At 38.1% G+C, this 13548-nt stretch overlaps 1 protein-coding gene across 1 annotated transcript in view; it reads right to left on the reverse strand.

Moving 5' to 3' along the window:
- LOC126187466 (cytochrome P450 4C1-like) overlaps window positions 1–13548 on the reverse strand; it is a 105208-nt gene that overhangs the window by 62012 nt on the left and 29648 nt on the right. Inside the window, exon 2 of the mRNA XM_049928563.1 lies at window positions 4854–5036. Within this exon, the coding sequence (XP_049784520.1) occupies window positions 4854–5028 (175 nt within the window). The 5' untranslated portion in view covers window positions 5029–5036. The remainder of the gene's footprint in view (window positions 1–4853; window positions 5037–13548) is intronic.

Consider the following 13548-nt stretch of genomic DNA (forward strand, 5'->3'; position numbering starts at 1 on the left):
GTATGTGCTCTTCCCCTGAGTTAAGTATAAATAACTTTGCCATAAAATTAACTTAAGCTTACCTTTATTTACAGTATGTGCTCAAAATGATGTCACTCTGTGGCAAGAGCAGCCTGACATCTCTTGAACAAATTAGTGAACACTCCATAAATTTCAACTGCTGAAATCTAGGAAATGATTAGCCAAACCCTATCTTCCAACTCTTCAAGCGTGTGAGGATTGGTTGCATACACCTTGTCTTTTAACATGCCCCACAGATAAAAATCACGTGGACTTAGATCTGGAGAATGAGAAGGCCAATCAACTATCGTATCATCAAAAGCACTTGGTACTGTTGTCATATAAGCATTGGTGATGTGTTGTCTTACGTTATCCTGCTTGAAATAACCATATACATTTTTGTTGGGTGTTCTAAAAAAAAAAAAGGACACAGTATATTTTTCACATACCTGTCAGAATGTATCGTTTCATGCAAAAAGATCTTTAGAACCTCAGGTTGACTGCAACAGGTCACAGATGTAAAATACTGTGTCCCATGAAAGAGGCCCACGAGGGGTCTATGGGTCGCATGGTATGGCCTCTGGACACTGCCACTGCGTCCGCTGGCACTAATTCCACACCACACTCGTATTTTCACATCATGCAGTGGTTGTTGATGCAATTCATGAGGATTTTTGGAGCTCCAACATCAACTGTTCTGAAAATTTGTGTACCCTGACAAATGCAGCCATGGTTCATCAGAAAAAAGAAAAGCATTTCAGGATCAACTTTTCCATCGTACACAGACTGTAACAACCAGATGGAAAAATGATGTCAAGCAACAGTATCTGAGTTCCTCAGTTGATGCACTACTGTTATTTTCTATGGTTTCAATTTCAGTTTGTGCACAGCTCTGTGAGCAGATGCTCTTGACACACCAGTCTGAAGTGCCAAACAGCACTCTTTGACTTCTTTCCAATGCCTCCCCTATATCATCTAATTTATTTTTGGTTAAAACATTAGGTTGTCTAGGCCTTCATTTTTGTAGCACAGATCCAGTCTCTTCAAATTTCTTCACTAGTCTGCCTGTCATTGAATCACTGGGAACATGCACACTGTAAAATTTTCGTATGAATTCAAGATGACATTCCACATATGATTCTGTTTTTGCATAGATCAATACAAGAAACATTAATTAACCCTTCATGTATACCAAACTGAAGGGAAACTCGACAGGAAACTTAAAAAAAAGAAAAACAGCTGAACACTCAATCGCACAGTATAGAAGACTTGTGCACATTGTTTCTGACTTGAGGATGGGCCCAGTGGCATATGGACGGGAAAGCCCCAGACTCAGCGCAGTTGCAATAATGTTGTCTAGAAACAATATCTGAAGCAATTAAACTTGACAAAAAACTCGAAAGAAAATGCCAGTACACTCAGTCACACAGCATAGCTGGCATGTGCAAAGTACTGGTGTTAGAGAACCATGCATAGCAACAACCTGCAGACACAGCAGCAACAGCTGGCAAATGCAACTCACGGACCCCTCCCGGTCATGTTTTGTGACGCACCCTGGACTTCTTACAGTCCATCAGTTTCCTTCTGCAATTGTTTTATTCATACATAAATATTTGTGAGTGTTCCATTCTTGAACATAGCTGAAAAAACTCTCCAGGATGAAAATAATCTTTTTCATGTGACTTAAAATGATGACTCAAATTTATTTACTCATTAGGGCTACTCCACCTAGACTGTATGGCATGTCATGTTATGAAGTCTATATTTTTCAGAATTCCCTCTGATCAATTAAGGCAGCTTTATTTTGGCCACAACTTTTGCTTCGTCTTTGGCAAACCAAATGACACACAAAGATTGTCTTCTCTATGGAATTTTTCATACTTTTATAATTTTTCTTAACAAGAGACAACTCATAATCTCTGTCGCTACTAACTTTTCTGACATCATTGTTAATAAAATTATGCACATGTTCAATTCACCTACAAATGAATGTCCTATTTTTCCTTCTCTCTCTTCTTTCCTTCTCCCCCCCCCCCCTTCCTCTATCTTTCTCTCTCTCTCTCTCTCTCTCTCTCTCTCTCTCTCTCTCTGTCTCTCTCTCACTCACACACACACACACACACACACACACACACACACACACACACACACTGTAAGGTGACAGAAGTAATTCCCTAGCCACATTGTGAAAATACTTTTTTTTTCCAATAGATGGTCTAAAGAGGAACTGAACTACAGGGGGTGGACAAAAATTTGGAAACTCCAAAAACAACACATTACCTTGCCTACCACAGTGTAGGAAGCCCACTGGCATTCAAAACAGCTTCCAGTTGTCTTGGAATGGATAACTACAGGTCCTGTGTGGTTTCCAATCTTCCTGCAAAATAGTGGCAGTTCAGGTAATGATGATGGAAGTGAATAGTGATCATGAACCCTTCTCCCCAAAGTAGACCACAAAGTGTCAATAATATTGAGATCTGGTGATTGTGGTAGACAGGAGAGATGCAGTAATTCATCCTCATGCTCACCAAACCAGTCTTGGAGGAGTGTGAACAGGGACCCTGTCATCTTGCAACACAGCGTCACCATTGCAGAACAAACATTGTACCATGGGATGGACCTTATTTGTCAAAATAGTCATATAATCATTGCCAGTAATGCAACCTTGCAGAGTAATCACAGGGCCCGTAGGATACCATGATAAGGCAGTCCAAATCATCATGGAACCCTAGCCATAGTTAACTCAGTGGGATGTAAAATTGGTCAGAAGTGAGAAACAGTGGGAAACAAGACTCATTAGACCAAATGACTTTCTTCCAATGCACCATAGTCCAGGTTTTATGGCTTCGGCAACATGTTTTCCTATTATGGGCATTTGCATCACTGATAAGTGGCTCTGTAATTCAAACTCTCCTTGTAGTTCCCAGTTTAAGGATCGTGTTGTTTTGGTGCTGATAGGGTCCATGAGTGCAACAATCAGTTCTGCAGAGACTTTTGCAACTACTGTTCTCACATTTTTTTGTCAAATCCTATTTATTGGCCATCTGTTACAATCACACAACACACACTTTCGTTCATGTTGTGACTCAGCAGATGATGTTTTTCTGCTTTCCCTGTATGGGATGTAAATCTTTGATATGATACATCTTGAAACACCAAACACTTCAGCTACCTTGGTTTCAGAAGCACCCACAGTAAGATCACCACCAATCTTCCCACAATCAAATTCACTTAGCTTTGACATAATGCATTCGCAACTACACAGAACACCATCCTGAACATGAGAGATACTTGCAACATATTAAGGACATTGCAGAGCCACTGTTTAGGGTCAAATACAGCAGCACAACCTGCAGGCTTGGTTAATATCTACTTTTATGTTCAAACATGTATTTCTCATGGTGTTTCCATATTTTTGTATTACTTCTGTGTGTGTTCACTAATTAAAATGTTAATTAAATATTCTCAGAAAGCCCCTTCATTGTTGAAAACAGCTGAGCAGTAAGTAAGTTATGGATGACTTACAACCATTAATAATGAAAATTTACAGAATAAGATGAAAGAAGGTGGAAGTAATTAATCTACGTCACTCTTTCCTTTCAAACTGGTGTTTAAAAAAATGTGAAATGTTTTTTTTGTCTCCTATTGAAGGAACCTATTAAGAGACTTTCATTCAGACTGTAACATATGCAGTACTATAATAGAATTAAGATTCTTATTTAATTGTTATATATAATGTAGGAGGTGTGTGAGAAAAGCAATGAGACTGACAACACTGCGAGCGATCTGGCAATGTTGTGTTGCTCTCTGTTTGTGTAGACCAGTGTGTTCATCCCTTACAGAAGAACAGTCCAAGTTTCAGGTTGAAACAGTCAACATGTGATATTTGAGAGTGCCATCAGTAAAGAAATGTTTTTGTTGTCTGTTATGAAAATGAGACAATGAATTTAGAGCAATGGTTTTGTGTTAAACATGTGGAATCCATGAGTATGGCCTTTGAAAAATTGAATGAAGCCTGTGGGAAACATTCCTTATCAAGAGCACAAGTTTTTCACTGGTACAAATCATTTTTGGAAGGCCGAAAACACTTTGAAGATGAACCTCACTCAGGGAGACCTTCAGCCACAAAAACTGACAAAAATATTGAATGTGTGCATGCCCTTGTGAGATTAGACCAATGTTTAACAGTAAGGATTATGGGTGATCTTTTAAACTTAAACACTTTCGCCGTACATAATATGTCGACCAAAGTTCTGCACATGCAAAAGCTTTGTGCCAAAATTGTGCTGAAAAATCTGGTTTTTTGAGTACAATCTTGAGACAAAGTGGCAAAGTGAAGAGTGGCGTACTGATAAATGTTCTCTACCAAAAAAACACGAATGAGTAAATCAAAGATCAAAGCAATGATGATTTGCTTTTTTGACAGAAGGGGTATTGTGCATAAAGAATTTATTCCTGCAGGACAAACTGTCAACAAAGTGTTTTACAAAGATGTCCTTGAAAGGGTCAGGAAAAGGGTGAGTCGAGTGAGACCTGACATTGTAGACAAGTGGGCACTGCATCATGACAATGTCCCATGACACATGGGCAATTCCATCATGGAATTTTTGGCCTCAAAGGGCCTTCCTGTTGTTCCAGAACCCTCATATTCACCTGATCAGAGTCCTTGTGACTTCCTCCTTTTCTCAAAATTGAAAAATATTGCAAAAGCACATCATTTTTTGACTCTGGAAAAGCCAAAGGAAGCTACTTCCAAGGAGACAATATTGTTGTTTGAAAAAATAAAAACTTTTCTCACACACCTCATGTTTTAAAGATAATTAGTGAATGACCTGAATTTAATCAGAACATACCTCTGCGTTCAGCAAATAGCATTTCCCATGCAGTTCCAATAAGTGGATAGGCAACAGGACCAGGTAATCTATCTATGAGTTTACAGTATTCTGCTCTTTTACGTCTCTTTTGGATAAACATTGTTAGAGGAACCAAAATTAGCACTAGTGTGAGTACAGCTGTTAGTAAGTCCATGGTCACAGCTGAAACAAAAATGGAAGAGAAAGAAAGGAATTAATAGAAGAGTTCTTCAGTTTCCCTGTACACTCTGCAGAGAAGAAAGACATAATATCCATACATAACTTACATCAGAGAATAACTGTTCATTTATTCATGAATGCATCATGAAGGATAATCAAATATGATATGTTATATATTAGTAGTGATAAGTATCTATCAAAAATTATTGTGCAGGCAGTATTACTAATTAACTATCATTAATCTTCTAGGTCTTATTTGTGCTTAGAGCAGTTACTAATACACTAATTCAATTAGCAGGACTAGTTCATCTTTAAACCTTTCTAATAGTACTTAGTAAGTGTTATTTATTTAGTACTGTTTGCTCAACATTTACCTAATTACACTGATACGTGGCAAGAAAGAGCATAATGTACATGTTATAGTCTAGTTACAATGAGCACTGTTACTGATTGTGCTATTGATAATAAATTTCAGTCCTCAAAAAGCGATAACAAACCACAAAAATTGAGAGAATGAGTGGGTTGTAATTTCTTGCTTGTATCCATAGAAAGGTAGGAACCCTTATGCAATAGAATAAAGAAACTCACTATGAACTCTAAATAAGGTAACCAAGTCCAGCTTGAAATTAGAGGTCAAGTATATAGTTTGTCGAAAAAGATATATAATCAATCCTCAACTGCACAAGAAAACCTTTATTTGGTTCACTTAACCAGTTTCAACATTTTAAACTGTCATCTTCTGAAGTGAAATAGTCTCAAATCATTGGTAAGCCCATTTCAAAATAAGAATCAGACAGTAGTGTACTTTGCTACAGAATCAATAAAATAGAGTGACATTGCTGAAAATATATGCTATGTGTACCTGCCAAATTGTGAATAATAGATAATATGTGCAACAAAAGTCTATCAGTGACACAAATATAATGTATTATTTGCAGTTTGACAGTTCTTTGTTTGATACTCATCACACATAGCACATATTTTTGGCAATGTCACTCTATTTTATTGGTTCTGTAGCAAAGGACACTACCGTTTGATTCTTATTACAGTTTTGGCTTACCAATGACTTGAGCCTATTTCACATAAAGTGAACCAAATAAAAGTTTTCTTGTGTGGCTGACAACTGACTTTTTATCTTTTTTGAAATATCAACTGCTAAACTACAGCTATGAACAATATCATACATTGTTTGTGAAAACGAAAGTTCATTTGAAACTGAATCTCATTATTGAGCATGGAATGCTGTTAAGGGGTGAAAGAACAGCAGTGATTATTATTTTTCATTGATCTAATATATTTAACTGAAAATTTTAAACAAAATGGGATTTTTTAAATGAACGTGTTTGGGAACTGTTGCAAACTCACCAGGAAAAGAAAGCCTTGTGAAGATTATTCCTGTCTCTTAATGTAGAATAGCATAATTATTATGACCTGATTAAAAATAATACAGGTCCCTCTTATTGATGTAATCACTGTACAATTATGGACAAAGAATGTCTAATCTTTAACTCCAACCTGATTTGGCAGTTGTGCAGTTAGAATTAGAACACCTGTGTTAATATTATGCCTGATAAGATAGTGGATTCTAGTCAGATATTCCAGATTGGTAAAAAGATTTGGGAAAAGCTATAATAGCCATATCTTCATTCAAACTGTCTTCAACTGCTTTAGTTCTTTGGGCATTAACGCAAAATTAAATGGAATGCAAATTAGGCCACAGAGTTGTATAAATATACCAGTTATGTGGAACAAGTTGAATAGGAAAAAAGTATTAAAAAACCAAGAGGGCCTTATTGCTAAGTAGTAGTGATTCCTATAAGCTGTGGGAATTGGTACAGAACATTTTGAGTTGTGAATATCAGGTAATTAGTATTTTTAGTAGAATTACAGGGCTGAATGATGTCAACTGGCAATGAGATATGGACCACCTAGTACGAGATCCTGACAAACAAAATAATATTGTAATTATTGACTGCGGACACAATAATCTAGACAACAATTTCATTTAAGCAATTAAGGCTGTTGACTAAATTCTTTGTTAGTGCTTCACAGAACATCAAAAAAATAACAAAAAAGAAAACACAGTCAGTGTTATACAACTATTCTTTGTGTTTATTTTTAGTTCTAGTATTGTGTCTGTGAATTTCACAATTCATGCAAAATTCACTTTTATTACTAAGCAGAAATACCAGTAAGGAGTAAAAGAATCAGTTAAGTAAGTGCTGGAGGATCATGGTGATTAGAGACATGCCAGTCATATCCCACACGTCCTCTGGGTCATGTAGGAGTCCGGTGTATAGGGTTCCAGTCACTATTTGAAGAAGGTTTCCACTTCCTCATACATGGGCTCAGAAATTTCTAGCTGGAATGTAGGATATGTAGTTGTCTAATGAGGGGTGGTAGTTCAGGCTCCAAGAGCTCCCATAATATAGTGGGTAGTGTTCTGACAGCTCATGGTAAAAAGGAGTCAAGTCTGCAAGTTGTATGTGAAGGAATATCAAACTAACACCAATAGTATATGTCTGAATGCCACACAAAAACACTGGCTGTCAGAATAGTCATCTAACATATATTTGGCCCCCACTATATGACAGCTCCAAGTGGGGCTTCTACAAAAACAATACATCTGAGTGGCAGCATTTAGGAGCCCATTGTGTCTGAAGTGTTGGTGGTTTTTAGAGACTGAAAGAAACTCAGTGGTACAAGTGTTACCAGTCTAGATCGCAGATGATGGCACTCAACTACCAACATACATAGTTTCAATACCTGTACCAGTGCATCAGTTTTGAGACAACATTGTGGGCAAAGAAGTATCTACAGCTACATCTGTACAATGAAAACCACTGTGATGTGCATAGCAGGGGGTATGGGCCAATGTACCTGTTAAGAGTGTTTCTTCCTGTTCTGTTCACATATGGAACATGGGAAGAAAGATAGTTTGAATGCTTCTGTGCATGCAGTAGTTATTCTAATCTTATCTTCATGATACTTATCTGAGCAATACATAGAGTGTTGTAGTATATTCCCAGAGTAATCATTTAAAGCTGGTTCTTGAAACTATGTTAATAGACTTTCTCAGAATAGTTTACATCTTTCTTCAAAAGTCTTCCAGTTCAATTCCTTCAGAATCTCTGCAACACTCTCGCATGGAGTAAACAAACTTGTGACCTGTCATGCTGCTCTGCTCTGTATACATTCGGTGACCTCTGTTAGTACTATCTGATACAGGGCCCACACACTTGAGCAATATGCCAGAACCAGTTGCATGAGTGATTTGTAACCAATCTCCTTTATAGATTGATTGCATCTTCCCAGTAGTCTGCCAATAAACCGAAGTCTATCAGCTGCTTTACCCATGCCGAACCTATGCGATCATACCATTTCATATACCTACAAAGTGTCACACCAAGGTATTTACATGAGTTGGCAGATTCCAGTCCAATGGTGACTCATTGATATTATAGTAATAACATAACAGGATTTTTCATTTTGTGAAGTGCAAAATTTTACATTTCTGAACATTTAAAGCAAGTTGCCAATCTCTGCACCACTTTGAAGTCTTATCAATATCTGACTGAATATTTATGCACCTTCTTTCAGATAGTACTTCATTATAGATAAATGTATCATCTGCAAAAAGCATGATTTTACTATTAATATAGTCTGCAACATCATAGCAAGGGCCTCAACACACTTCCCTGGGGCACACCCAAATTACTTGCATCTGACAATCACTCTCCATCCAAGATAATATGTTGTGTCCTCCCTACCAAAATGTCCTCAATCCAGTCACAAATTTTACTTGATACCCCATATGATCATATTTTTGACAATAAGTGTAGATGTGACACTGAGTCAAATGCTTTTCGGAAATCAAGAAATACGGCACCCACCTGATTGCCTTGATCCAAAGCTTTCAGTTTGTCATGTGGGAAAAGTGTGAGTTGGGTTTCACATGATCAATGTTTTCAAAATCCATGCTGGTTGCGATTGAGGAGGTGATTCTTTCTAGATACCTCATTATGGGTGAGTTCAAATATGCTCTAATATTCTACAACAAATCACTGTCAAGGATATTGGACGGTAGTTTTGTGGATTACTTCTACTACCCTTGTTGTAGACTGTTGTGACATATGGGCATGGATTTTTGTTTGAGAGATCTATATAGATTATAGTTAGAAGAGGGGCTAACTCAGCCAAAAATTCAGTACAGAATCTGAAAGGGATACCATCAGGCCCTGGAACTTTTTCCAGTTTCAACAATTTCAGCTGTTTCTCAACACCACTGACATTAATACTTATTTCATTCATCTTTTCAGTGGTACAGATAAAATTGGGTCAATTCTCCTGGGCTTTCCTCTGTAAAGGAACATTTGAGAATGGAGTTAAGTATTTCAGCTTTTGCTTTGCTACCCTCAGTTTCAGTTCCTGTCTCATCCTGAGTGATTGGACACTAACTGTGGTGCCACTAACAGCCTTTACATGTGACTAGAATTTCTTTGGTTTTTGTGGAAGATCATAAGATGAAATTCTGCTATAGTAGTCACTGAAGGCTTTACACATTGCTCACTTGACGGCCAAATGTGTTTCATTGAGCACCTCTCTACCTGCAGCTCTACATTTTGTTTTATGCCTATTGTGCAGTAAGTAGCCTCTGTTTCTTTGGAAATGTCTTTACAGAGACTGAATACCACAGAGGGTCCCTTCCACTATGGACCATTTTACAAGGTACATTTCTACCCAATGCATGGTCAACTAATTTTTTTAACTTGAGCGATAGCTCCTCTACATGCCCCTATTCTGTGCTCAATTTCCTCACTGAGTTGTGACACTACTGGTTTTTTATCTAGTTTACTGAACATATTCATCTTTCTACCCATTTGTACTTTGTTAATCATTGTTGCCACAACAATGTCATAGTCGCTGATACCAGTTTTGATGTGAACGTCTTCAAAGAGATCAGGTCTCTTTTTTGTCATTACATCTAATATGTTTCCATCATGAGTGGGGTTGCAAATCATCTGTTCCAGGTAGTTTTTAGAGAAGGCATTCTGTAATGTTTCATAAGATGTCTTGTCGTACCCACCAGTAATAACACTGCAATCTCACCAGTTGATTGCTGGATGAGTAAAGTCTCCACCAATGGTTAAGTATGACTGGGGAACTTACATACAAGCGAACTAAGTCCACAGCTCATAGTCTAGTGGCTAGCGTTGCTGCCTCTGGATCGTGGAGTCCCGGGTACAATTCCCGGCTGGGTTGGGGATTTTCTCTGTCTGGGAACTGGATGTTTGTGTTGTCCTCATCATTTCATCATCATCATTCCTGACAGTGAATAGATTGGACTGTATTCAAAATTGGACTGTGAAAAAATTGGGACTTTGTACAGACACTGATGACTGCGCAGTGAAGCGTCCCACAAACCAAACATCATCACCGTACAAGTGAACTGAGGGTTTTTCAAAAGTTCTTGGTTATATCTGGTGGCAAAGCTGGCGGTCGATAGAAAGATTCAGTTACAATTTTTTGTCCACCACTGATACTGAGTCTTGCACAAACAATCTCGAATGCAGCTTCAGTTTCAAACTCGGCGAATTTCAGTGTTTTGACTACACATGCCACCTCCATTTCGAATCAGACTGTCCTTTTGACATACACTTAAAATTTCCCCAAAAAACCGTAGAATTGGCGAAGAAAGGAACATACGGAAAATCCTGACAGCAAGAAGGGGCAGGTTGATAGGATGTGTGTTGAGACATCAGGAAATAGTCGCCATGTTACTAGAGGGAACTGCAGAGGGTAAGAATTGTAGGGGAAGACAGAGATTACAATACATCCAGCAAATAATTGAAAACGTAGGGTGCAAGTGCTACTCTGAGATGAAGAGGTTGGCACAGGAGATAATTCGTGGTGGACTGCATCAAACCAGTCAAAGGCTGAAGACTAAAGAAAAAAATAAAAGAATTAGGAACATTTTTGTTTCTGTTATTGTATAATTTCACATGGAGGACTGACTTAAGGGCCAAACGACTCAAGCCGCTGCTTGGGGAGCCAAAAAGCGAAATTTGTACACATTGTGTATTACCATTTCTGGTGAAGACTTCCAAGGGGTTTAAGAGTACGGGAGAAAAGAGGGCTGGGGGCGGAGGGGTGCCAGCAAAATTTGTATTTTGTTTATAAATAAGTAGATAATACCTTTTCTGTCACTCATGGCTTTGTGTAAGTATTTTCACCTCCCACCATTTCATTGAGGGGCGTATTAGTTTAAATTGGGGCTGTCACCGAACAATCGAACCAATGTCTACCACAAAAATGCATGAACACTACTGCTCAGCTAAGATGGGGAATTATCATATATAATAATGTAGGACGTGACAAAAATGCTGCTGATTGGATATTACGAACTTCAGAGCACTGTACCTGATAAATTTCAGCTGATCTCCACAGCTGGAGATCAAACGCTTGACCATGATAAGGAATAAACTGTTTACAGACACAGAACTGAACACGCTAACCAATTGCAGAGCCTAACTGTTCTCCTTCCCTACTGCACAGGCAACAACGACTTAAAAAAGTGACAGCTGCGTTGATTCCAGATCGCAGTGTTCAATTGTTTTGTGCCAGCGCATTGTTTTGTGTCTGCTTGTCCAGCACTTTGTGAAATAGCTCCTTATTTTTACAGTTTTCAGTCTTCATACCGATGAACCAACTGACGCAAACACGTCTGAAAAAAGAAACTGTCTGCACATATCAGCGATAAAGAAAGTAAGGAAACTGAAAAACATGCCGACACTATGGCGGTGTTTTTTTTATTTTTATTTTTTTATGTCGCCACCAAGCAGCAAAAAAATCTTGTAAAGACATTAGTTCCTCAAATAGACATACTTTAGAGCAATCGTTGTTAAGCCTTTTCGCTCGGTAGTCAATACTGACTTTGTGAAGATGCACCTCGGGCCGCGTATGTGCCGATATTATTATTGATTGATAACCTACATACGTTAGTATGTTATGACCCCCAAGAGACTAGTTACAGCAAGGGGACAGTAAGTTGTTCGCCGAACTCCAAGTATTGACACTTCTTGTCAACTGGTCATTGTTTCTGATTGTTGCCACCCTCAGCAAGCCCGAAGTTGTTGCACTGAAAATGCTTGGTTGCTCTGTTACCTGTGTAATCGTATGTTGTTGTTGTTGTGGTCTTCAATCCTGAGACTGGTTTGATGCAGCTCTCCATGCTACTCTATCCTGTGCAAGCTTCTTCATTTCCCAGTACCTACTGGAACATACATCCTTCTGAATCTGCTTAGTGTATTCATCTCTTGGTCTCCCTCTACGATTTTTACCATCCACTCTGCGCTCCAATGCTAAATTTGTGATCCCTTGATGCCTCAGAACATGTCCTACCAACCAGTCCCTTCTTCTTGTCAAGTTGTGCCACAAACTCCTCTTCCCCCAATTCTATTCAGTACCTCCTCATTAGTTATGTGATCTACCCATTTAATCTTCAGCATTCTTCTGTAGCACCTCATTTCAAAAGCTCCTATTCTCTTCTTGTCCAAACTATTTATCATCCATGTTTCACTTCCATACATGGCTACACTCCGTAGAAATACTTTCAGAAACGACTTCCTGACACTTAAATCTATACTCGATGTTAACAAATTTCTCTTCTTCAGATGCGCTTTCCTTGCCATTGCTAGTCTACATTTTATATCCTCTCTACTTCGACCATCATCAGTTATTTTGCTCCCCAAATAGCAAAACTCATTTATTACTTTAAGTGTCTCATTTCCTAATCTAATTCCCTCAGCATCACCCAACTTAATTCGATTAAATTCCATTATCCTTCTTTTGCTTTTGTTGATGTTCATCTTATATCTTCCTTTCAAGTCACTGTCCATTCCGTTGAACTGCTCTTCCAAGTCCTTTGCTGTCTCTGACAGAATTACAATGTCATCGGCGAACCTCAAAGTTTTTATTTCTTCTCCATGGATTTTAATACCTACTCCGAATTTTTCTTTTGTTTCTTTTACTGCTTGCTCAATATAAAGATTGAATAATGTCGGGGAGAGGCTACAACCCTGTCTCACTCCCTTCCCAACCACTGCTTCCTTTTCATGTCCCTCGACTCTTATAAATGCCATCTGATCTATGTACAAATTGTAAATACCTTTCGCTCCCTGTATTTTACCCCTGCCACCTTTAGAATTTGAAAGAGAGTATTCCAGTCAACATTGTCAAAAGCTTTCTCTAAGTCTACAAATGCTAGAAACATAGGTTTGCCTTTCCTTAATCTATTTTCTATAATTAACCGATTAATAATGGCAATTGTACTAGTATTTAAGTGCATTAAGCAATATGTTCATTGCTTTGTATTACAACACTCTCAATTTAATTTCCATATTCCTCGCTACAAATGTATATCTGTATTTCTTTATTCATCCCATAAATTGTTATTAAGTATGTAGTTTGACAAACGATACAGGATAAGTCAAGTTTGATATACTACACACAAATT

The sequence above is a fragment of the Schistocerca cancellata genome, chromosome 5, assembly GCF_023864275.1.
Source record: "Schistocerca cancellata isolate TAMUIC-IGC-003103 chromosome 5, iqSchCanc2.1, whole genome shotgun sequence".
Lineage (NCBI taxonomy): Eukaryota > Metazoa > Arthropoda > Insecta > Orthoptera > Acrididae > Schistocerca > Schistocerca cancellata.